The sequence below is a fragment of the Diachasma alloeum genome, unplaced genomic scaffold (genome assembly GCF_001412515.2).
Source record: "Diachasma alloeum isolate Michigan unplaced genomic scaffold, Dall2.0 Dall_scaffold_00176, whole genome shotgun sequence".
Lineage (NCBI taxonomy): Eukaryota > Metazoa > Arthropoda > Insecta > Hymenoptera > Braconidae > Diachasma > Diachasma alloeum.
Window position 1 is genome coordinate 3,601,058 of NW_021680342.1, and position 26,750 is coordinate 3,627,807.

Consider the following 26,750-nt stretch of genomic DNA (forward strand, 5'->3'; position numbering starts at 1 on the left):
AATTCGTGTAGAAATTCGTATAGAAATGAACCGTATAGGAAATTTTCGTATAGAAATATCCGAATATCATATACGAAAAACCTAGAGAAATGCTCTACACAGTCCGTATAGAAAGATTCTATACGATTTTTTCCTACGTGATGTATAAGAAAATCGAAGGGTGCCTTCGGAAAAGAAACAATAGAATGTTCACTTCGAGTGTACGACTTCTGGACCTGCAATAGGATATTTCATGAAAAGAATTCGAGAGGAAAGCTAGCGTCTTGTTCACCAAATTTTATTGGGAGTCTATTGAGATTCCTTAGAAAATCGATTGGAAACTATCAGTTGTTTGCCAATTTCAAAGGAATATTCATAGGAAAAGATCAATAGATTCGGATTTTTCTATTATATCAGTCTTAAATTTATGAACTGTATAATTTATTTTATCCCTTCTTTCTTTGCATTACAAAACATCAAGCTAAAAAATTTCGAAAAATTGCGCTTAGCGTTCTGTTCTAGAAAAAACATATGCAGAATGGATGACATTTAAAAAATCGAAATGCGTATCAGGGAAAATATCAACAGAGTGTTCAACCCAATAGTCACCTCGATATTATTCGAAACTAATGTCCAATACTCCTCCGAATGTCTCCTATACTCAAGCTCAAACCAAGTAATAGGACATCCCCCATCATTCCAAATGTTGAGATGAAGAATGATCCACGAGACATTGAGCGTTATAAATTTTTCGGCACTTCCTGGTGAATTAGCTGGCTTGGAGCCCTTAGTAGTAGCCTTAACAAAGTCACTGGGCGAACCCATTCCAATTCTATTGTACGCCGTCAGATAAATCTGATATTCAGTTCCACACCACAGTTGCGACAGCAGATAGCCGTTAATCTTGTGAGATACTTTAACTTCCTCCCACTCGCCAAACTTTCGCTTGTAGTGCAGTATATAACCCCTTATAATAGCGCCCCCATCATCCCCTGGCTTCCATTGGACACTTATAGAATTGCTCGTTGTACTTGTAGCTAGTAATAGCGGAGCTGCTGGTGGTACCTGAACGATGAGTTTATGAGTTATCTGATCTGAGCCATGAGGATTTTCAACATGACAAGTGTAATTTCCACTGTCTTCACGGTGAAGATCGGATATGTGGAGGGAGCCATCTGTATGAATGGAAATTCTCCCGGATGGCTTGACAATCTGCCCCCATTGCTTCCAAAGAAGCGACGGTTTGCCAACACTTTGACAGGGCAATGTTACGTCTTGTTTCCACGGTACTGTTGCACTCATACCGAATGAATGAATGGCCGCATGGACATGGCTCGAGGGTGATGCACTTACTGAACGTGTTTTCGGTCCCTCGCCCACTGACGTTACAGCTGCTACGTGAAATGAGTACTGAGTACGTTTCTGAAGATTCTCAGCTCGATAGTATGTCTTGTGAGCTCTCAATGTTTCTTTGTACCACTTTTCATCGCTCTCCTGACTCCTTCTGTACACGTAGTACGATGTTATTATACCGTTGGCTTTCAGCGGTGGTAACCACGAGACTATTATCGATTCGTTGGAACTGGCAACGGCTTTTATTCCAGCCGGTACTTCAGGCAAATCCTCCTTGGTCGTGCAGTAAGTCGGCGATGACTGCACACCATCCCCTGGCTTTGTCATTGCTGCCACTTGAATCGAGTAATTTGTGTATTTTTCGAGATTACTAATGACCGCAGTGAGGGCTGTTGTTATTTTAATATCAAATTTTCCGGTTTCTGTTAATGAATCCATGCTCTCCCAGCTGACTTTAAAACCCCGAAGTATGCCATTCAGGCTCGTATCCGGTGGTGACTCCCATGATACTTGGAGGGACTGGGATGAAAGCGCTGTACAGCGGATATCCTGGGGTGGGCTGCTTGGCACTGCAAAGCAAATATATCATGATAGCTATAATTGAAATTTTAATGAGTCTACGTAATTTTCCATTTTCATTCTCATTTCCAGGGCTTCATTTTTTTTTTTCGATGGAGGGAAGTGAAATATTGCGAATAACACATTCATGGGGATGTTGCCAGGCTGGTTGTGGAGGGGAATGAAATTTGTTAATGATGCTTTTAATAATTCAAGTAAGAGAATGGGGATTATGATCTTTTATCACAATGTATATGCAGCATAGTGCTGGAAATATACGGGAAACATGAATGGGTGGTGAGTAGACGATTTTCGAGTACCCATTGGCGAGTAAAGAGATGCTATGTTTTACTCGCCTTCCTCGTAGCCATGCTGGTGAGGGGCTTTATGATTCTCGTTTGTGAGGATTTACGATAAGTAGAGACGCTGTAAAAACCGTAGAAACTTGCTTCGGAAACTTTGACGAGCTAGTCCATAAAGTTGATGGTTAAGGATCGATGGAAAAAGTATATGGCTGTGACATATCTCTAACGAATAGGTATCATGTGTTTATCGTCTTCTTGGGCAAGGTGTAGATGGTGGAAGTGCGCTCATTGGAGGAAGGAGATGGTTCGAAGGGACGGATGCAGGGCGTGCGGAAAGGCAAGGGAAATATTGAAGCATGTAGTAGATTGCAAGGTGCTGAATTGAATTAGAAGATGAGAAGTGCTGGAGAGATTGGAGAGGGAGGCGCTATAGGCATTGGAGGAGTAGGCTAATAGAGGCGCTCAGGGAGCCGCTCAAAAAGAAGTATGATAGATTGGGAAAGATGGAGGAGAGACGAGGAATAACGGAGGTAAAGATGAACAGCAGTGGGCAAGGACTCCGCGATTTTTAATGACACAATGATTCTTAAATGGAATCGATTTCCATAATGACTTCCATCATTACTGATTCAATTGATTTCCAAAGATTTCCAACGGTTTCATGGAATGGAAATCAATGATTGAAAACAATGATAATTTTTCAAAAATCGAAAATTTTTTCTTCTTTCTCTAAAAATTTCCACGCAAATATTGATTCTTCCAAACTTATTGATTCAATGCACATTAATTCAAAATACCTTGGTAGTGGGGTCATTTGTGATAGGTTGCAAAGGAGTAATAAAGCACGTTACACCTCTAGGTAATGTAGGGCAGGGGGGAGAGTGATACTGGATCCAGTGGATACGTGAATAACGAAAATTTAATTATATGTGCTAGTGAAGATGCAAATCGAAGAAATACTTTTTTACCAGCAAAGAGGACGATGAATTTGAATTAGGATAGTTTACCGTCTTCTAGGGTGGTTGATATGCTTTCTGCAGTCATTGGCCCTGGGCCTAGGGCGTTGTAGGCTTGCACCACGACACTGTAACGAGTGTATTTTCGCAGTGCTGTCAATTGACATTGGCGACCTGGGATGGCAGTGCGCGCAAGGCCGAGGGTTGCACTGGCAGTGATTGGTCGACCTTCTACAGTCTTGTAAGTGTACTGTTCGGCTGACAGTCTGGGGATGGAAAATATGGGTTCCAGAATTTTTGAGTTTCTTACTTCGACGAATAATGAAAAATTAATAAGTTATTGACGATATAGGCTCCTCATTTGGTCATAGGTGATTCGTTTCTGATCGTTTTTCGAAATATAAAATTAGTTGTTCAATACGGTCAATCGAATTTTAATATCTCATTATTTTATTCAATAAACAAATTTATGCAACAACGCAATTGAACCGATGAGAGTAGATGTGGGTGTGCGTAAATTCATAATTTCGAATAATTTGGGACGAATTGTATGAGGATAATTCGATTTGAAAATAATTTAAATTACTCGAATAATGTGAAGCGTATGAATAATTTCGATAATTCGAATATTCAATTTGACTTCCGGATTGGATTTCCTCATTCAATATAATTGAATCTGGCAACTACTCGAACATTCATTATTTACTGTTTGGAGGTAGGACACATTTTAAACAATTGAACAAAATCGATCTTTTTCAATTCTTAGAGATTACAATGGCCATAAAAAATTTACGAACACTCAGTGTCCACCTTAAAAATCATTATCATTAAGATTTCCAAAAGTTGTAAAAATTTCTAATGCTCATTCATAAGAAGAGAATTTGATTACAGAAAAAATTCAAATCGTATCTTCATTCAACTTCGCACTAAAGCCTGACAATGGCGTACCTATGCTCCTTAAATCCCACATGATACCCCAAAATTTCCCCATTCCAAAGATCGGGATCGGGTGGATCCCACGAAATTTTCAATTCCGTCGAGCTAATCGCCTCGACTTTGAGATTCCTCGGTGGTCCCCCCGGTTTCTCCCCCTCCGTCGTAACGTCAAGTATCTAAAAACAAGCACATCAAAACTAATTGCACATCCGAATCGTTACAAAGGTCACGACAGTTATTTCAGTGGTATAAAAATCAATAGGAGAGCTTTAAAATGTTATTTACGGATTACGTGGGGGGGTGGGGGAGGGGACTAGATCTATATACCTACATCACTCGCTTGACTACGACCCAATTCGTTCTCGGCAAATACCCGAAACTGATATGTAGTTGCTGGTCGCAGGCCGTTGACGTGTCCGTATGTCTGAGTGCCGGGCACATCGGTATAAAATGTATGATCATGCCATATTTCTGTGGATACGGGGGAATAAAACGGATGAAGAAACGTATAAATATCATGTAAGCAAAATAACTATCGATAATGGAGAATGAAAAAATTACCAGAGTCTGTTTTATACTCGATGATGTACTTTGTTATTGGACTGTTTCCATCTTGGCTGCTGGTCCAGCCCAATTTGATATACCGACTCTCACGTTTCAGTACCTCAATATTCCTCGGAAAATCCGGTGGCTCTGAAACAATATTTTCACATCAAACAAGCCACATTGTACCAGCTGTTTATGTTCCCCTATAGTTACCCTGTATATACAAATGCAGGGTCATTTCGTCGCCTCCATAAGCATTGGACGCTGTGCAGAAATATACTCCACTGTCTTCTCTCGTTGTGCTAATGAGCTCGAGTATACTGACGGCCCCTTCCGTGGTATTCATTTCTTTGACCATGTACCGATAATCAGAAGCTGCTGGCTCTAATTGCGAACCCGCCCTGCGCCACTCGATATTCAGTGGATGATCACCTTTGGCTTCACAGCGCAGGGAAGCTCTTGAGCCTAGCCGGGCGGTTTGGTTTCTGTGCTTGTCTATGATCCTCGCTGGTGCTGGATAACATACATATTCCGTGTAGAAATCAGAGGGCGGCCGGTCGCTCCCGATTAGGGTGCACGGAGAAAAAAATTGATTTTCGGGAACGTGTCACTGATTTTTAGGAATGTATCAACAATTCAGTAGCGAAGTGGTCAAACGGTTCATGTCGATTTTGGCTATTGGCCAGTTTTCAATGAATATCTCGAAATCTAAGGGAGATGGCGAAATCATTCTCATAACATTTTTAGTAGCACTCAATTCGCTCTACAAAAAAGGTTATTATGAAAATTTCGCTATCTCCCTTAAATGCGGAAATATTTCTGGAAAACTCAACTGAAGACTAAATTGACTTAAACTGAATAAAAATTTCGCTATCTCCCTTAAATTCGGAAATATTTCTGGAAAACTCAACTGAAGACTAAATTGACTTAAACCGTTTGACCACTTCGCTACTGAATTTTATTGGTTATTTTAGATACTGAATGGAATTAGTCTGATCATTGGTGATTTCTATCACTGAAATTTGGTGATAGAATCCTGAAAGGGAATGATGAGTCCCGGAAAATCAGAGACATTTACCGGGAAATCAGTAATGTTTCCGGAAAATTAATAACAAAATCACTGAATTCCAACATTTTGCACGCGTTAAATCCCTAAAAATTAAGGATGCATCGCTGAAAATCAGTGATATGTTCCTGAAAATCGAAATTTTGTTCTCTCTACACTGATAGACTGATTCATTTATTCCAAACGAGATTCGTTAACTATTAACGAATGGTAGAGTTGAATATGACCAAATGAATATTTGTTAATAGTTAACGAATGGTTCACTGGAAAGGTGAAAATCGAGTCAAACAAGCCTCCTTAAATATGCGTTTGTTAACTATTAACGAATGACCATTTGGTGAGACCGAATGGACCCTCGTCTCCAACCAAATCCATTCGTTAACAATAACTAATCCTTTCAATCAGTGTATGGGACTGGTAGCGGTTGGCAGAAGTAGGTATGACCATTATGGGTCGGACAATAACTTGCCGACCAATTCTCTTTTTTTGGTTTATTGTGAAAAAATCCCAAATTCCGAAAAAAATATCTAAATAAGCGAGGAACATTGGATTTGATTTTAATAAAAATTCAATCAGTGGATACGACTTGAGTCATATCCACTGCTGGTAACAGAAATAGACATTCACTCACATATTTTTCCAGAAAAACGGTAGAATTTTCTGAAAAGTCGTCATCTTTCGACATTTTTTCAGTACTTTTTCGCATCTAAAAAGAAGAAAATGAAATCGCATCGTTTATTCACGAGAAATCGTAGCACAAAATTTTGTACACGTCAAAAGTGGTCCCAAAGCTCACAAAACAGAGAGAAATGGTTAAATATCCACATTCGATTTTCGAGGTCATGAGAATAACTTTCGCCCTGCGGGTCGGGAAGTTAATAAATCTCGCGATCGTTTGTGTGATCAGTTTCGTACCATTCACTGTCAGGTAAACGACTTTGCTGAGTCCAGCGCCAATTCCATTTACAGCCTCACATAGGTAGTATCCTTCGTGATCCTCTTGAACTCTTCCGAATACCAGAGAACCATTCGAGTGGATTCTCAATTCTTGTGCATGCTCATGACTCGTTATATCGTGGTAGCTTCCGGGCTTTGTGCCACTACCTCGACGCCAGGTAACAGCAGGTGTTGGGAATCCATCTGCGTGACAGTGGAGGACCAGTTTCGACGTACCTTCAGGCGCATGCACGTCCTTGGGCTCCATTATCCAGCGTGGTGGCACTATACACGGATATCTCATTACTTGGAAAGTCATTTTTCATCATTTTTTTCAAGCAATCTCAAGTTAGGAGTTTAATCTATGGAAAAAATAATTCGTTCGGAATATGCGTTTACTGTGATCGTTAAATCATGTAGGATTTTTTCAGAATATCTCGTTACTCTATGGGAGCTTTGCAGTCATTAATAATTCAAGGTTTTTGTTTTATGCTAAACTGAAAGCCACTTCAGTTGTTCATGAATTGGAAAAAAATTTTGGGAGTAATATAAATGCCCCATTGAAATTTTAGATGAATGTCACACAGTCGAGAATTTTCGGCTGAAATTGCCGGTATTTTCGTAGAAGCTTTTATTTAGTGAAAATGCCAATGAAATTCCAAGGAATTTCGTCATTGAAAATTTCCTATTTGATGAAATAATCAATGAGAACGGTAAATTTTAGGTCTATTATTCTATGAAAAGTAATAGAAATCCGGAAATTCAGGTAAATATATACTACAAGAAGACAGTACTTAAATTCGGTATTAAAATTCCAGATTTTCAAAATCAGTATCTGAATTTTAGACCTTTCGGCAGTATATATTCTTGAATTTCCAATTAATTGGAACAGTAGCGTAATTTGGTACTGAATATTCATGTTTTAGTTAAAAATTCAAGCTATGTACTTCTCGTCTTTCTGCTGCTAAAAAAATTACAAATTCATTAAATTTCCAGTGAAATTTCGAAATTGAATGATTTTTCCCCCCTAAATAAAATGATTCCGTTGAACCATCAACAGAATTTCAATTTTTTTTTCAATAGTGCACCATTTCCGTTTTCCCACAGAAATTCCTAACGCCTAAATTCCCCAGTTGTCTACGCTTTAATTTCGCGCTTGATTAAAAACAAGTATTAATTCTCCAAACGTGCCTTGAGATTGCTTCTCCCATCCTCCCCAGACAAATAGAAAATTTCGAGTTCCAATGAATCCACTAAAACCCAACATTTTCTTCCCACAAAATAAAAAACTGTGCTCTACATGTGTGTGCATTTACATAAACGGCAGATAATAAAGAAAATAGAAGGTGATTTAGTGCAGTAGACGGGAATGGGATTACAGTGAAAGAAAATTCAATGTAGACTTACCAAATGAGGTGCAGATAATTAAAACTTTGTTTACGTTAAAGTGTGTGCAGGATAAAACATGAAAAAAAAATCATTACGATGTGGATAAGGTGCAAGTAATTGTGCGTGAGAGAAAGTGCTCAAGTGTAACTGAATGTGCGGATGTGCTTTGCAAAATGTGCGTTTTATTCGCATGAATAATATTAATTATTTCATTTGCGTTAGATATTTGCAGTTTGCGCCAAGTAATATGTGCGATGTGCGATATTTGGCGTCATTCGTTGTGCGCTATAGCTCGCTGCCTATAGTGGCTGCTTTATTTTTTCTTTAAAAAAATATATATATATATCAAAATGAGAATATTTATTTTCAACACTGATAATAGTAAATATTCAGGTGCCTCGAAATGTGCAAATGTGGTAATATTCCATCGACAGATATTGTTAGAGTTTGTAATTTACCACGAACAACTAATTGCGCTGTGGATGAAACCTCGGCAACAGAGTTACGTGCAACGCAAGTATAATTGCCAGCGTGAGCTGCATTGACACGATCAATTGAGATGGTACTAGAGTGTTGGTCCATACTGGTAACACGTAGACCAGCAACAGTCTTGTGAGAGTTTGCTGTTGCTGCACTGTTAAAACCAGGTGGTGAAGAGGTTCCAATGGATTCACCATCCTTTAACCATATTATCGTGAAGGGCGGATCTCCCTTTTCAATAACACAGGCAACCTGGGCACGAACGCCCTCCGATAATTCCTTGTTAAAGCTAAAGGGAGCTATGTTAGGTGGAACTGTAAATGCAATAAGAAATATCGACTTTGTCAACTTGAGTTATTGAATTGCCATGAGTCTGAATAATTTTAACAAGTTATCTAATAGTAAATGTGTCATTCCACTTGGTTGAATGGCAAATTCCTCCGGGATTTTTTACGATTTCGAGCTGCTGGTGGAAATAAGATGTAAATGTACATCAAAGTGTTGGGGGAATCATCCCAGAGAGCTCCATAAAATCCGCCTTATTCCCGGAATACCAGTTTTATTGATGTTGCAGTCGGGAAACAATAAATCCTCATGAATATAACATTTATATGGACAATAGAGTTTGATTTTTTTAGATGAATGAAGGAGAAAATTTTCGTTGAACAGTCTACTGAATATTCTTACGTGAGAAACGTGATTTCATTCTGTTAAACATCTAGACTCCTGTGAAAGACGTCAAGATGATGGGAAATAGATAGATATAGCGGAGTTACGGTTAAAGCTGAATCTCAGGAACGTTCTACTGGCTGTATCTCGATTGTTCGCCCGACCGGAGATTGCATCCCTTAAAATTGAATTACCACAGACGTGTTCGGGGCATGATGCCCCCGGGTGCGATTCATCGAATACAGAATCGTTGGGAGTTGAGTGCACACTTAAGAGCCAAACTTTCTCGCAATCGCAATTCATTTTTTTTCCTCCGTGATAATTGTTTCTCTGGGTGCAGTCGCACATCATTGGGGGAAACAACGAGCGAATATCATGGAAATCATTTCTTGAGATGAGAAAGTAGCATACTGGGAGAAAATTATTTGGTGAATTTCAATAACTAGTTGTTCAATTTTTCTTTTAATTTCAGCCACAACGTCATCTGAATTCTCAATGTTGTGTGTTTGAATTCAACGTCACGTGAAAACGTTCTTAAAATTTCTCATTCATCTTGACAATTCAAGAAAATTGGGTTTTGCATATTAAGCGATCATTAATATTCCAATGAAAGCTGGAGTTTTCAAACTCATTGCGAAAATGAAACGTTAGGTACAATTTAATTTTTAATAGATCGAGAATTCAGAAAAATTGTTCATGTAACTTTTCAAGCTTTTTCCCTTGAAATTTCAAGACTACTTTTCTAACAGTGCACGTTTAGTAAATTTTCTCAAGTCGGGGAGAAAAATTCACACATTTTCTCGCATTTTTTACCCCGATATAGAGTGAAAAACAAATGGATTCCGCTCCACGATTATATGACTTATTTGGCAATTCTCTCCAACTTTGTTGAAGAAATTAGTTCTGTGATATTAGGTCGTTGTTTCTCCCACTGCATTAACTTCCATCTGAATTATAGTTTGTATCCCCCCGTATCAGTGTTCAATGCAAATTGACCGCGACAAAATGAGATATTTGTCACACGCGTGTACACATGCGGCATTAACGCATGGAAAATGTTTTTTTGTCGGGCGATTCACGTACTCCTATATCCCTATTCCACTGACATCTGCTGTATCACGCACACATGCCTTTATGCATATATTCAGGTGATATTATGGGTGTGTACACGTGTATATGGTGGATGTACTCGATGAATGGCTTTTCTGCATTGTTGGGGGAATATTCGCGGCTGTTCTCTCAGTCCTTGCGTGTCTCGACTCTGTTCACTCGGTCTATGTAACGGACAACAATGCGAATCATAATTATTCAAGCGTTTCCTGAGCTGACAAGGGTGCGAGATGATGCTCACGCCATTATTATACCTCAAATTCAAATTATTTACCACGCGATAGTTCTCTGGAGATTAATTCACAACGGAATATTAAATGCATTATGCTCAGTAATTAATGAAAATTTATGAGAGTCGGATGAGAGCAGGTGAATATTTTGGTTTGAAAAAGATTGAGTGAGATTGCGGGTAATTGAGGTATGAATTCCCGCAGAGGTATGGCAACTCCAGAAAAATTCAAAACAACAGGATTATGAGACGTCTATCGCTTGAATTTCAGTTTTTTGTTGAAAACAAAAAATAAACTGACATGAAATCGCCTGTGGGTCTGTTGGTCGAATGTAGAGGGATAAAGCAGGAACGAATAAAAAAAAAGGTTTCGCTCGTTCCGTTTGCCCTGATTTGTTCGTCTGTAGTGAGATACTGGGAGGGTAAAGGGGATGTTGAATCAGCAGCCAGACGCGTTTTTCTACCGTGTGAGAATATGAAACCCGAAAAGAATGTGGAAACAGAGGGGACAGAGGTAGATGAAAAATTTTCATGTTAAAAATAGGAGAAAAAAAAGAGGTTTTGTATTCAGAAAGAAAAGTTGAGGTGTAAGTATTGCGTTTGACGTTGAAAATTTCAAGAATTTGATAAAAAAAATGTGTCTGTTTCGTGGTATAGTTGACTGGACGTGTGAAATACATTTGGTGAGGGTCACGTTTATTCGTACCATGGACCAATAAAGGCGCAGTACGAAAGACCTTGGCTGCATCATTGCTAGCAAGACACGTGTAGTTTCCATTGTGCGTTGGTGAAGCGCTTGCTATTCTCAGTGCCAAATCGTATTCGTCTATCTGATGGGTTGTTGCTTCTCTCGGTTTCAGGGGATGTCCATCCTTCAGCCATACGATCTTTACTGGCCCATCACCCTCGCTCACCACACAAGTCACATGCACTCGTGCACCGGCGTGAATATTGGTGGGAAAACTAAACGGATCGATTCTGGGTGGGACTGGAAATTTAACGAAAATATGTAAAGAAGAAAGTAAAAAACAATGGCATGTAAAAGATACATCTGAGCGCTATAACAGGAGAAAATGGATGAGTGCTATCTGCAAAGGGGATAGGGTGATGCTCGTTCTGTCGTAAGATAAGACGAGCAAATAGTAGTAAAATAGAAGACGACTCTGGGCTTTTCCTTTAACCTCGTGTTGACGTACAAATCATACAACTGATGGTGCAGTCGTTTGTGTGCTCCGTCTCCCTCAATTTTTGACTCGCAAATGGTAGTTTTTCCCGGAAATGTTGATAGGAGACCCATCAAATAAACGCAATTGAGAAAAGCTAATTGAAATCTAATGATTACGCTGGAGTTGTTTGCAGTTGAAATCAACTTCGATGAAATGGAACAACTCTTTGTGACGAGGGGTTTCCCAATGGAGAACGAGGAATATAACTTTCCTTATGAATGATGGAACCAGTGAGACTGAGGCGAAGCCGTATGTCTCGCTGTTTCAAGGGCTGCTGATAGAGCCCCCACCTATATTTTTCTCCACCTCACTCTTTTCAATTCTTTCTCCACCTCAGCATTATCTCCAGCTCCTTGCTGTCTCGGGTTTCGAATAAAACAACGATAAAGAGACAAGAGAGGAGAAACCTAGATTGCCTGAAATATTGATTCACAAGTAAATTATTCAGGGGGATTGTGGTGAGCCTCTGCTGCGGTTACATTCCTCCGACATCACCAACTACTCAGCTGTTGAATTTTCCAAGTGATATCAACATTACAAATGACCCCTCCACTTATTTATCTTAACTCTCACCTTTAACTTCTATCTGGACTGTTTGCGAGTCGTAGTGGCCCTGTTTGTTCCTCGCTGTACACGTGTACGATCCACGATCTGTACTACTGTCAACATTATGAAGGATCAGTGTACCATTTGGAGATACTTCCTGCCGTCTACTCGTTGGCAGTACTTGGCCGTCTGTTCGGGGGGGAAAAACAAATATTAGCATAAATCATAAATTTCTCGATGCCCTGGAGAATAAATATCACTTGTGACGTACACGAGCGGTTATATGGAGAACTCGGTTATTCTCTCAGATGAAACTTGTAGAAAAGTTCGGATGGGGGGGAGGGGAGGGGAGTGGCATTGATGGCCAACGTTGAGTCCAGACTAGACTCTCACTCTTTCTTGTCAGGGCGGAAAAGTTTCGCAAAGTTCAACGTTAGCGCACAGTACATTTCCAGCAAGTTCCTCCCTCTTACTTAAAAGCTCGAACGAAACTCAAAGGAAAGAAAGCCGATAAGTCTAGCCAGCACTTTACTCTCGTCTGTTTCATCTTCGTTCAACTTCGTCAACAATGACGATAAATTCTATTTCATTTCCATTTTCGTTAATATGGGGTTTTAATTTACTGGAGTAGTTCGTTGATAGGGGAAATGGATTTTTTGGACTGTCTATTGCGAATGAAAATCATTGGGTGTTGAAGGCTGTTGAAGAATAAAAAAACCTACGCGATTGGTGCAGTGTTGCCGTGAGTGAGAATATAACCGGAAAACTAGACGAGAAAAAAATATGCGGTATGATATGGCATTCACCGGAAAACTATTTTCTTCCGTTTAATCTGCTCATAATTCATAAATTTTCAATTCGTGGATGGGTTTAGAAAAAAATACTCTTTTTCACAGATTTCCTTCAAGTCTCCAAGATTTAATGAATGCGTTTGGTAATTGGAAATAAAGACATGCAGCACAATTTGCTATTGTTATAAATTGTATTTTGTTTCCCTTTTTCATTAATATAGATTTTTAATTTGCAGAAAAATTTCATGGGGGAACTGCATTTCTCACCTGTCAATGTTGAAATATTGGATATTGAAAGTTGTTGAACAATAAAAAAAGCTTGCGCAACTGACATAGTATCGCGATGAATGAAAATAAAACAAAAACGAGAAACGAGAAAAAAAGAGTGGTATAGGGTGACCGATTTTGGTAGGTTGATTTCAGTATCAATTAATAAATTAAATTCATTGGAAAAAATAGGCTACATGATTACTCAAATTTAGGGCTAAATTTAACGGTTTTCTCTCTGAAATTTGAAAGATTTAATGAATGCATTTATTAACACAAAATAAAAATCCGCAGTCAAATTTGATCTTGTGATAAACTCTCCTCCATTTTCATTTTCATTAAAATAACGAATATGTCGAATGAAAAGCGTTGGATATTGAGCATTGTTGAATAATAAAAAAAAGTTCCTGCGCGACTGACATAGCGTCGCAATGAATGAAAATAAAACACGAAAACGTGAAACGAGAAAAAAAAATGGAATGATATAGGGTGACCGAATTCAGTTGGGTTGATTTCAATGTCAGGTGATAAATTAAATTCATTGGTGACACATACCTTTTTCCCACGTTATACTGGCGATTGGAAAACCAGCCACAGGACACTTGATGACCGTGGTTTCTCCAGCGACCGCTGCATAGTTGCCCATTGGTCGAACATGAGGCAGACCGTAGATGTTTAGACGTGCCGAGTGATGGGCTTTGGAGACACGATTCACAGCTGTACAACGGTACTCACCCCCATCCTCAACTCTGACAGTACTGATATTAACGTGGGATATAACATCCCCATGAACCGTTACATACTGTCCAATCATAAACCTGAAGTATTAAAGGAAAGGGAGCTCTTTTATTTGCTCGAGTACTTTCTATTCTTTTCCATCATCCCTCAACAAGCCAAGATCGATGAGAATATTGTCGCACTTGCACTTGATACTCTTGTCTCCGCTATTGGTTACGTACCTATCATTCTGAGGCAGTGGAAATCCATCCAGGCTCCATGTGAAATGGGGTGTAGGATTTCCTGTTGCTATGCATTTGAGGGACACCGAGGGACCCGGCTGGATCGTCTGCTCGATGAATTTATATACAAGCTGTGGTGCAGCATCTTTCCAAAAATTTCAATTGTTTTTACTTACGGGGAAATTGATGGGGGAATGGGTCGTTTTTAATCGTGGATGACTGACTACACGAAGACGAAAGAATTATGATTTTCAGAAACATGTTACACTGTTAAAAATTTTAGTGAATTTTTCGTGCCAAAACCTGGAAATTTTTGTTGTGTTTAATTTCTACTGAAATTTCAGGAAATATTGACATTACAAAGACAAATTCTCCATTAATTTTCGGTTCAAATGATCTGAAAATCAATGAAATAGTCGATTTTTCGGTTGAATTATTCCGTAAAAAATCAGAAAAATCAGGTGAAAATTGAAAATTCATGGCATTCTGTTTCTAAATATTCATGGTTCATTGGAAATTCAATGGAGTTGTGAAATTTTCATGTCACTCCCACTGAAAACTCATGAATTTCTTTGAATTCTACCTAAAACTTGAAATTTCATAATCATTTCGCCCCTAAATTCGATGCAAAGTCACTCTCCTGTGAATTACTATATTTTCCATGAAATTTCTAAAAAAATTTGACAGTGCACGGACTTTCAGGAATATGTTATTGATGTTTAGGAATCTATCACAAAATTACTAGAATAACCGTGATCATGAGTAATTTCTATGTTGGAAATTTGGTGATTCATTCTGAAAAATTAGAGATGGGTCCCTGAAAATCCAAACTTTTTATTCTCCGTGTACATTGTTGAGAATTTGGAGCTTAAATATCGGGTACACATCGCGGAGATTTTTACCAACTGATATGTCTAGTGACATTTCAATAAATTTGATGGGAAAATCAATAGAAACTGCACTTTCCGTTTCAATTATTCAGTGAAATTGTGAAAATTCAGGTGAATATATTCTTGAATTTTAGAGGAACTAGAACGTCAATCATCGTATGAATTTGAAATTACGATTCTTACAAATTATATAACTATCGTCCTGAATACCCAAACTATTTAAAATGCAATTCAATGTCGTTGAATTTTCAGCACAAAATTAAAAATTGAAGATCTCATTGACTCATTTCCATTACATCATGTCTACTCAACATCAAAACCGGAATGTCCATGGAATTTTTAGATAATTTAACATAACGTTGGCGCAAAATCCTGAAAGCATGAGAACATTGAAGAGGTTCTTTGGCCACACCTTTCGTTCCACGTAATACAGAACCTCTTGATTCACAGGGAGAAACATCTGTTGGAAATTGCCCTTGAATTTCAGCAATCTCACGGCGTAGCGGACCTCCGGCACATTTATCACAGCTCTAATAAATAAAAGCAATGACTTCCACAAAAACCCAATACTCTCGTGGCATTTCTGCTTCAAAAATCGCAATTAACACTGCTCGAGCACTAAAATTCAGGGGAGATTTTTTAATAAATACCACTGATCCCCCTCGAACCAAAAATTTCAAAATTCTCAATTGAACGGAAAAAACTCTTGAACCGAATGGGCTATCCCCACGCGAGCATATTTATTTTTCCACGAATATATCCCCCCAGCGCAATGCATATAAGTAGGTAAATTCCGCCCCAGAAACCGGGTTATCCGATCTCCGGGGAGTTGGAAAATCGTCACACTGGACACGGAAGTATCTACTGCGTGACATTTGCATGACAAGCCCGGTGGCCCAATGGCCCTCTCCTCAGCGCCCTGCCCCCGGACTATTGATCTGCGGTTTGATGCTTCGAATTCTATTGTCGTCTACAGCATTACCGTGAAATCAGAGGAACGACAATAATAACCTAAAACGGGCTGATGTAGAGTGGATGCAAACGATGGAAGCGAGTAGAAAACAGAGCTACGGGATTTGCTGTGGAGTGAGGGCCACATCGGCTGCTGGCGTATTTAACCAATTCACTGTTACGGCGTATATTGTTGTTACCAATTGAGGCCATGCCCCCCAATCATGCATAATCCCATTTATATTTAACTGTGAATCGTTGCAGTTTGTTATTAAATCAGTTGCACTGAAGCGACTAAAGCTCTCTCGCTGCAGTCGTTTCCACGCAGTTCCACTAATTTGTTTGAATATTACAGAGAGATCTTTTTTTTACAAAAAATCAACATTAGTGGAAATACCAATTAATGCTGTAGGCCGCGCTAACAGCTATAATTAATCGAAAGGTCATGTGAGAATTTTCAATTGCTGGAAACAATTACGAGTTGAGATTCTAAACTCGAATTTCTATCGAGAATTGATTTTCACAGCTGTCAAACTCCTGCCTGGAGAAATGGAGTGCAACAGGACTAAAGGGTTGAGGCACGTCGACGCCATTCGTTTGTGTCTCCCGAGAGTTTCAGCTTTTCACGAGCTTTAACAGGAGCGAAAAACACCCGACAACAAAAAATGATATATATGTGAAAGTCGAATCGCCGACAGTCCATATGATGAATAAGATAAATGGTACATGTTTGTGTGTACAGGGATTGGATAAGCATTCATCATCATTCTGATACATCAGGGAAGACATCAATTAATCCCGGAAATGTTTGTCATCAAACTACTGAAATATTTGGCTGTCGAGTGTGTGCAAGTCCACATATGCGATAGCACTAGTGTGTTTACCCTATGCCATGATGAAATTTCCGATGCTCTCACACTCGGAAAATTGAAAGTATGGTAGATCGAGTGTTTAATCGAGCAGGTCCTACCAAGTGGGCATGAAAACGTATACCCAATAGAAAAAAACCGAGTCACTTTACCCCTCCTGCAGACGGAAAAATGAAGATCCAGGCGAGGGGATCGCTTTCCATCGAATCAGTCGAGTTCTCACGAATAGAAAATGGGAAAAGCTGGCATTGAGGCTCACGTCTCTCGGTTCTTCTGCATCGATCGCTCGATTGGGTCGTTGCCCATCCAATCAGTCTACCCCTTTCACTTCCTCTACTCTCTCTATCGCTCTCTTGTGGCTAGGCAAAACCTTTCTGTCTTCGCTCCGTGCACGTCATTGCGGAATCTTGGTACGAGATACTCGACCAATCCAACAACTGATCTCGGAATTTATCCTAATTGCTCCCAGCAATATGTCAAAATTGCTGGTCTAGCGGTATTCTATGTCTCGAATGGAGTTTTAGGGTAAGGAGATAGTGAAGATTTCAAGAGGTTTTACTGCCACAACATTCGTTATGCGAAATGCGGAAATGGTTGGTTCACAGAGAGAAACATTTGTTAGAAATTGTCAGTAAATTTTAATAGTCTTTTATCAGAAGTCTAGGTAAAAGTACAATGACTTTCGTATAAATGAAAATATTCTGTTGGGATTTTTACTACACGGAGAGAAATTTTCTAGAAAAATTCTAGTACGAGTACTAGAAAAAATTCAATCCATCGGCTGTGAAAAATTCTAGTGCTGTTTAGGTAAAATTTATTGATATTTCTGGTAAAATTTGTGGGAATTTCTGTAAAATTTTCACAGAAATACAGGGAAAAATTCATGCGTTCCCTAATAAAATTTCTAGTGCCGGAACTGGAATTTTTTCCTGGCCGTCACTTTGCGCCTCTTTTCCCGTGCTAGCACTAGAATTTTTCTAAAAAATTGCTATCCGGTAGAATCATTGAAATTTTTAAACGTTGAATTTTTGAAGATATTGAAGTTTACATTAGAGTTCCGATAAAAAGTCAGGAGAACTACTCGATTACCTTTTAAGAACTTCAATCAAAACTCTGGGTCAAAATATAATGACTTCCATAAAAATTGCAATATTCTAGAGTAATTTCTACTTGAGATATTGAAATTTTTACAAAACATATTGAATTTCAAATTACCATTTCGTTAAAAAATTCAGGGAGGCTGATGCGCCACTCGATTACTCAAATTCAGGGGCGATTTCGAAGGGGAGATTCCGGAATAAACAATCGCTCTCTTGTGTCTAGGCAGAAACTGTCTCTCTACCCTTCGTCAATATACTTGTGGAATCGTGGTATGAGACACTCGATCAATCCAACAACTGATCTAGAAATTTATTCTGTTCCTCTGAGCGACTTGTCAACATTGTTCGTCTAACTTTACGAACACGAGAGTTTACGTAAGAAAATATTAACGATTCCTTTGGCCACACCTTTTGTTATGTAAAATGCGCAAATGCACGATTCATAGAAAGAAACATCTGTTGGAAATTTCCCTCGAATGTTAGTAATGGCTTGATCGACCTTTTAAGAACTTCAATCAAAACTCTAGGCCAAAATATAATGACTTCCATAAAAACCGGAATATTCTGGTGTAATTTCAACTTGAAATATTCAAATTTTCATAGTCCTTATTGAATTTTAAATTAGTATTTCGGTAAAAAAATTCAGGGAGGCTGGTGCGCCACTCGATTACTCAAATTCAGGGGCGATTTAGAAGGGGAGATTCTGGAATGAAGAATCGCTGTCTTGTGTCCATGCAGAAACTTTCTCTATCCCTCGTTATCATCATTGTGGGATCTTGGTATGAGATACGCGACCAATCCAACAACTGATCTAGAAATTTATCCTAATTGCTCCGCGCAACTTGTCAGAATTGCTCGTCTAACTTACTCCATATATCGTACGTCGTTTTACCCCCGACCCGAGTAGAATGAATGGGCCAACTCACCCCCAAGCCGGAGTTCGGCAGTTGCCTGAACCATCTCATAGTCATTTTTGGCAAAACACTGGAACATGCCCTTGTCATCTCTGGTGATTGACGATATGTGCAGGGTTGAACCTCCGTTTCCAAGCACCTTTATCCTTCCTGCACCTTCTCTAACCGGAAGTCCATCCTTCGCCCAGGATATTGTCGGAGTTGGCAGGCCGGTTATCGCACACTGGAATTTTGCGTCTTTACCGATATCAATCGTCACCTGTAGAATGAAAAACGCAGAATTTTGTGATGATTTGGTTGAGAAAGGGGTGAGATTCGTGTCAGGGGAAAAATTTTCTGGTTTCCTGTAAAAATTTGAGAATCCCCCGGAAATAGGGAAATTTTTTTCACAGAAATCAGACATAAAATTGTAATTCTCAATTATTTTCACTTCAATTGACATTTGATTCTTGAATTCAGAAAATTTAAGGAATTTCGTGTCTGAAAATTCACGGTTTCGTGAACAACGCCAAGGAAACTAAATTTCAAGTCAATTATTCGACGAGAATAGATGGAGATCTAGAAAATTCAGTTAAATCCATTTTTTTACTTTCAATTAATAAAAAATTCCACGTAATTTGGATTTGAATATCGATATTTTTGTTAAAAATTCTAGTCACTTGGGAAATTTAATCGAAGCGAATTTAATGGCACTCTCCTGAAAATCCTGCTAAACTTCCCCTGAAATTTCAATTTTTTCCAGCAGTGATTGATTCCTTTTCATGTTCTAAAATCACCCCATTCATGTTTGAAGTATTTTTCAAGTAGATAGAGCTATAAATGTCAGACATAAAAGCATCTCTCAAATTTATAATTGCTACTTGAATTCTATCCCTCCGAATCTTCTAAATTAAAAAACTCCCTTTTCATTTGAAAAACATTCTTCACCGAAACTAAGTAACCAGTAACTTCTAAAAGTTTTTCTTCTGAAATTCTGTAAACACTTTCTTACTCTGACGACAATGGAGTTCATAACCACGAGTATCTTAAAATCAACAACTCTTCTCTGAAAACCAGAAACTTTTTCCCCTGTTCGTTGTGATGTAGTAACCTGCTGTGGCGCCAAATGTATAGACAATCCACTTATGACAGATACTTCGAGCTCAACTCTCTCCGAGCCTGCAGTGTTGTTTACATGACAAACGTATCGACCTGCATCTTCAATTCTCGCTGATTGTATGATCAGTACACCGGCTCGTGCGTGAATCCTCTCCGAATTAACGATAGCGTCGGTACCACCCACTGACTCACGAAACCAGAGATACATTGGTGGTGGATTTCCCTGGGAGATGCAGGACAATACAATAGTTTCACCCGTACGAATGGGTAATGGGTTGACGCGCTCGTTGATCCGTGGTGGTTCTGGATTACGGTGCTCTGCGGCAAGAAATTCATTAGCAATTTAGATGAATTTCACATTCAAATTTTTCGAGTTTAACCGAAAGTTTGACGCTTTCTCGCGTGTACTGCATGTGTAAATTTTCATTGGTAATGTGGGATAAAACTTATAATAATAATTATCGTTATTTACATTCCATTGAGTTTTTCGTATTTATAATTGCAATTATGATTGATTCGTTCATTTGCAAGGGAAATAACGATGAAAGTATCAATTTTCGTGGACAGTTATTACTGCTGATGAAATTTGCATTCATCATTAATAATAATTTTGTTGAACATTGAAATAAGTCGTTAATGCTTTTCCCCGGATGTTTTTTCATTTATAATTGCAATTATGACTGACCTATCCATTGTCGAAGGAGAATAACAATGAAAGGAGGAATTGAGATCAATAATATTTCATAAATGCTTGGAACAATAGCACGTTTGATGTAGTAAATTCCGCGAGTGAATAAAAGATGAATTCAAACATTATTTCCAGTGTTCATCGCGGAATTATCAGTTACGAAATAATAATTAACGAAAATCGGTCGTGAAAAACATTAACGATTGAGGGGGAATTAAAATTCAACTCTTTGTTGCCTCAATAAAAGGGGGATTAATTTTTTGAATGTGTTGTTGCCATCATCGTGGCTTTAACAGACGGTTCAACCACTATTTTTAAAGTTTATCGTGTTGGTGATTTCCATTCGTAAAGCTTTATATTCATCTCAGTGATATTAATCTCAGTTATATCTCAGTGATAATAATTATTGTTCATTTTTGATGGACAATGTTATTGAGTGCTCAAGAGAATGATTTTATCGAGTTTTTTGTATTTATAAATGCAATTATGATTGACTCATCCATTGTCGCAGGAAAACAATAGCGAAAGGATGAATTGACATCCATAATATTTTATAAATGCTTGGAACAATAGCACGTTTGATGTAGTAAATGTCGCGTTCGGATAGAGGATGAATTCAAACATTATTTCCAGTGTTCATCGTGGAATTATCAGTTACAATAATAATAATTGCTGTATATCATTCACGCATAATTGGTCGAATTCCGAAATCAATAACTATTCTTTAATCCTCGATTTTTTAGAATTTATAATTACAATTATGATTGACTCATTCAATCCCCAGATAAAATAACGATTAAAGTGTCAATTATCGTTGACAGTATTCGATAGAAAAATCATTAACGATTTTGGGGGAATTCAAATTCAAATTTTTGTTGCCTCAATAAAAGTGGAATTAATGTTTCATTGTGTTGTTGCGATATATTTGAGCTTTATATTAATAATCTCAGTGATGATAATTCCTCATTTTTCATGGATAATGTTATCAAATGCCCAAATGAATGATTTCTCCAAGTTTTTTGTATGTATAAATGCAATTATGATTGCCTCATTCATTCTCGCAGGAGAACAATAGCGAAAGGATGAATTGACATCCATAATATTTTATAAATGCTTAGAACAATAGCATTGTCAGTTACGATGATAATAGTTGCTGTATATTATTCACGAATAATCCATCGAATTCCGAAATCAACAAATTTTTTTCCCCCCGATTTTTTAAAATTTATAATTACAATTATCATCGACTCATTCAATCCCCAGATAAAATAACGATAAAAGTATCAATTATCGTCGATAGTATTTTATAACTGCTTGAAAGAATGGCTGGCTCGGTATAGTGTCGCTAGTCGGATAATTGTAATTTGAGCCGATGATGTATTGATCGCCTGGAAACTAGCCAGAAATATATTGGGTGGTGAGGAGGCCAGAGACAAAGAGAACGAGGGAGAAAACGATGGGAGGTGTAAGTGGAGTCGACCTCCGCTGTGATTGTAACATTAGTCACGCAAAAATTGAGGGCTGGATTTTGAGCATTAACATATGCGGGGGGAAAATCGCAGGAAGAGATTAAGTGCTTCCTGTTCTTCCAACGTCTTCCGCCCCTGCATGAGGAAGCACAGAGGTTCTCTCGTTTACCTCAAAGACTTCGACATGGCTTTAATCTCAACGATTTTTTGTTTATGGAGTTGAATAAAAAGCGGAAAGAGGATTTATTGTGAAGAGCCAAGTGATAATCGATTATCGGAAAACTTTCTGTTGAACGGGTTCAATCGTCTGGCTGAGTTTTTTTCTCCCCAACTCTCTACGAAAATTGTCATCTGTTTTTGTAATAATATTGCACGGCTGAGGGTGATTATTTGATTTTTTTTTCTACTCTCACTGCTGGGAGATAGAGAGCACGGGAACGCGCGCTGAGCTATGGTTATCGCGTAGCAATGTTCGTGTAGTTAAACTGCCACCTGAGGCACTGTGTCAACAGTGGACGCAAGCGCAGCTTACATTGTCCAGTTTTCCAGTGTCAGTGCTGGAGTATTAGCTAAACCGTCATAATTCAACATTTTTCGGACGAAACTCGTCCTGATGAAGCAATGAATAATGGGATTATGTGGATTTCTCGGGTGCGGGATTGTTGATTTGCACAATTACAATAGGAGAAAAAAATTGTTCTGCCAAATAATTCCCCGGAAGAACTATTGCCGTGCTGAATTACTTTAGTTATTGACAATAAAAACGGTATAATTTTCGTACAACTAAATGATTTCGGGTAAAACTGAATAATTTCTAGGGGAATAATTTTTTTTGGGAATACAATATTCTTCCCCTGTAAATGTATTCAAATGATAGTGGTACAATGAATTGTTTTCCTTCGAACAGCCCAAATTTTTCTGGGGATTTTTCTAATGGTCATGACAACAATTAAATTTTTGTAAAAAATCTTGAATCTTTTCTACCACGTTGATTAATTTCCCTCAAATAAAAAAGTCAGTTCCACTCAAACAAATATTTTCATCTATAACATATGATTTTTCGACAGTACTGATTTTTTCTTTCAGTGTAGTTTTTTCCAATTTCCTTTTTTTGATTCTAAATGCAAAAATCTCCTCGTCAGTATGGCATACAATGAAATTATTCAAGTCCCTACGGTATGCGACCAGACGCTGAGGTGAGCATGAGAATCGATATTGTGATAAGTCAACGACCCTCAAATCTAAATAAGTCAGCTTCTAGGTTATTGAGCGCAGTTCACCTATGCAGTGAACGGCGATCATTAAAATGTTTGCGGGCATTTTTTGAATGCCAGACGAAAAAAAATATTGCCGACGCGAGCACGTCTTGACATTGCTAAAAAATGTGGCTGAAATTGTCTGCAGTTTCATGGAAATTTTTATGACGTGACAGTTCCTCGAAACTTCAATGAACTTCGCATTGACGATTCGCATTTTGAAAACTAATGGCAACTGTAAATTTCAGTTCAATTATTCCATGAAAATTACCAGAAATGAAGAAAGATCACTGACATAATTTCATGAATTTTCAATTAATTGACAATTCAGCATAATTATGCCAAACATTCGTGTTTTCTTTGAACATTTAAATAATGTTCATTACTTTCTTTCCCTCGACAATGACTATTAAAGTGCCTACGAAATTTCTTTTTCTTAACACTATATTTACTAACAGTTTTGACTCTTGCCATAAAAAATCTCAATCATCACAATAAAAATTTACGAACAAAATCGTTTGACTTCATGAATCACCTTTTCTTCATCACAATAAAGTATCTTCATGAAACAATATGATACGTAAAAAAAGTAAGTGTTAGCGCCAAGAAATTATTTTCCCCGCATATTCGCAAAAGTCACGCAGGGGGCCGAGTAAAATAGCTGCATATCTGCAGTTTCATGAAAATTTTTATGACGTAACAGTTCCACTGAAACTTAGACGAATTTCACATTGACAATTCGCATTTTGAAAACTAATGGCAACTGTAAATTTCAGTTCAATTATTCCATGAAAATTACCAGAAATGAAGAAAGATCACTGACATAATTTCATGAATTTTCAATTAATTGACAATTCAGCATAATTATGCCAAACATTCGTGTTTTCTTTGAACATTTAAATAATGTTCATTACTTTCTTTCCCTCGACAATGACTATTAAAGTGCCTACGAAATTTCTTTTTTCCTAACACTATATTTACTAACAGTTTTGACTCTTGCCATAAAAAATCTCAATCATCACAATAAAAATTTACGAACAAAATCGTTTGACTTCATGAATTACCTTTTCTTCATCACAATAAAGTATCTTCATGAAACAATATGATACGTAAAAAAAGTAAGTGTTAGCGCCAAGAAATTATTTTCCCCGCATATTCGCAAAAGTCACGCAGGGGGCCGAGTAAAATAGCTTAATAATAGAATTTATCGACTTGGAGGCAATATCCCGGGTTTTTATACCGTATTTTAATTTCGCGAATACCGGAGTTTCGAATGGAACGTTTTGCCAGCGTGTGGTGCTCCCACCGGAGGAATGCCGAGGCAGCACACAACAGCTATTTTTCACATGATCAATTCCCTATGGACATCCTCTGAAAGAAAATACAATCTTCCTATGAAACTGGTATTCATGCATTCCATGAAAAACAGGAAAACTGTCGAAGCCTTGACGTTAGTTGGATTTCCCGTCGACTATACTCCGTAAATGTAATGATTCCATTTTCTCATCTTATTTATTATATCAGAGAGGAGGGAGTTACTCTTACCCGTAACGATGAGCCGAGCGTGGCTTGAACTCTCAACCGTGTCTCCCGTGACATGATGTACTGTGCGGCATCTATATCCATAGTGGGTGTCTGCTGGTGTTGCTGAGAACACAAGTAACTCACCCGTTGGCAGCATGTGATACTTTCCGTCTGAAAGTACACATTACAAAGTATACATTTTACTCATGAGTAATATTATAAATTCATCGAATATCACGTAGCGGGAATGGACGTCCATTGTTTGCCCGATAAACCATCCACTGGGGATGAATGTGAACGAAAACGAGAGAGAATGTGTCTTGAGGACGGAAGAAAGCAAGTAGATGAGGGTCCAGACTCTATCAATATGCAAATTTTCTTAATGGAAAAGCTCTCTGTTGTTACCGCTCTCGCATACATGTAGGCAGGTAGGAATAGGGGACCAATTTAGGAGTGGAGGAATATAATAATGGCCCGAGAGGACGCGAAATGCCCTCGTAAATGTCGCACACTGGACTGACATTAAAAATCCCGTTAGTCTATTGTTATTTTTATAATCGTACGACTACTAAATAATACCTTATTTTCGGATTTTAAGGATTTCCCTGAACTTTGGTATTTTTTCGCCAGTGAAATGCTTTTCTAGTTTTGTAGGCGAATATCAGTTTTCATTTGAGCCACATTTCCCCCTAAGTTTCCAGACATTTTAACATGATTTTATTACTTAAATTTTGCAGGTCTGAATTTGAATCTCGATATTGAACCGTCAGAAAACATTTTGAAAATATGAGAAAAAATAGAAAATTTACTTTTGGAAGAAGATTGAGGAAATAATTAAACAATTTCGAGATAAACAATTGATAAACTGTAATTAAATTTTAGTTATAAACAACAAATGGTTAAAGAAATGATAATTCTATCCCAAATGTAATTTCAATGACGCAAATTTCAATGAATATTCATGATATTTTTTCAAATTTTTCTCACGCAATTTAATTAACAAATTTGATGATCGAAAATGGTTGAATTTACAGTATTGTCTGTGCGAAACTGTGAAAGATATTTGAACATCCTTGACGTTTTAAAATAAAATGACAAAAGTCTGAATTTGAGAAATTTGATAATCTAAATTCGAGACTTTCACAAGTCTCGATCATCTTATTTTTATTATTTTCCAGTTTTTTTCTTCCGTCGCACATACGGTGATGAATCAAATTACATTGGGATGCACAACTCGCGTATATTTCATAACATTTCTTTCGTATACTTATCTGTATATCTTTTCTTGTTACATCCTTTTTCACCACCACGTATATCACCCTCTGGAGGTTTACCGTTTGCGCTTGTTCCCGACTTCCTTCAACTTTTCCTCGCTCGTGCGACTCGAATAAACGTCAACGAATGGTACCTACATCTGGCTCCCACAACTTCTACTGTACTATCTTTTCCACTCCCTGACTTCAACTTGCGACGCTCAACAATCCCAGGCGTTTTGATATTTTTCGGGGTTTTATTTTGATTCAACAATGCCATTTGTCGCTGTTTTCTCGGAATGGGGATGATTTCATATCTTTTATTTAACTCATATTCTCCGTGTGAGTCGACAATTTTCCGTAAATTTGAGTTAGATATTTTTTCTCATTTATACAGAGAAAAAGTTCCTTGAGCAATTTTTTTTCAATTTAAGAAT

The 26,750-nt window shown here is 38.0% G+C and overlaps 1 protein-coding gene across 4 annotated transcripts in view; it reads right to left on the minus strand.

Annotated features, from left to right (window-relative positions):
• LOC107048104 (Down syndrome cell adhesion molecule-like protein Dscam2) overlaps positions 1–26,750 on the minus strand; it is an 82,492-nt gene that overhangs the window by 5,923 nt on the left and 49,819 nt on the right. For all 4 annotated transcript variants that reach the window (XM_015271117.1, XM_015271107.1, XM_015271098.1 and 1 more), the window contains exons 5-18: positions 25,082–25,231; positions 20,116–20,441; positions 19,038–19,284; positions 14,302–14,446; positions 13,898–14,160; positions 12,312–12,473; positions 11,219–11,500; positions 6,615–6,920; positions 4,847–5,146; positions 4,649–4,780; positions 4,419–4,558; positions 4,100–4,263; positions 3,203–3,417; positions 589–1,901 (exon numbers count right to left, since the gene is read on the minus strand). In XM_015271117.1, the coding sequence (XP_015126603.1) occupies positions 589–1,901; positions 3,203–3,417; positions 4,100–4,263; positions 4,419–4,558; positions 4,649–4,780; positions 4,847–5,146; positions 6,615–6,920; positions 11,219–11,500; positions 12,312–12,473; positions 13,898–14,160; positions 14,302–14,446; positions 19,038–19,284; positions 20,116–20,441; positions 25,082–25,231 (4,145 nt within the window). The remainder of the gene's footprint in view (positions 1–588; positions 1,902–3,202; positions 3,418–4,099; positions 4,264–4,418; positions 4,559–4,648; positions 4,781–4,846; positions 5,147–6,614; positions 6,921–11,218; positions 11,501–12,311; positions 12,474–13,897; positions 14,161–14,301; positions 14,447–19,037; positions 19,285–20,115; positions 20,442–25,081; positions 25,232–26,750) is intronic.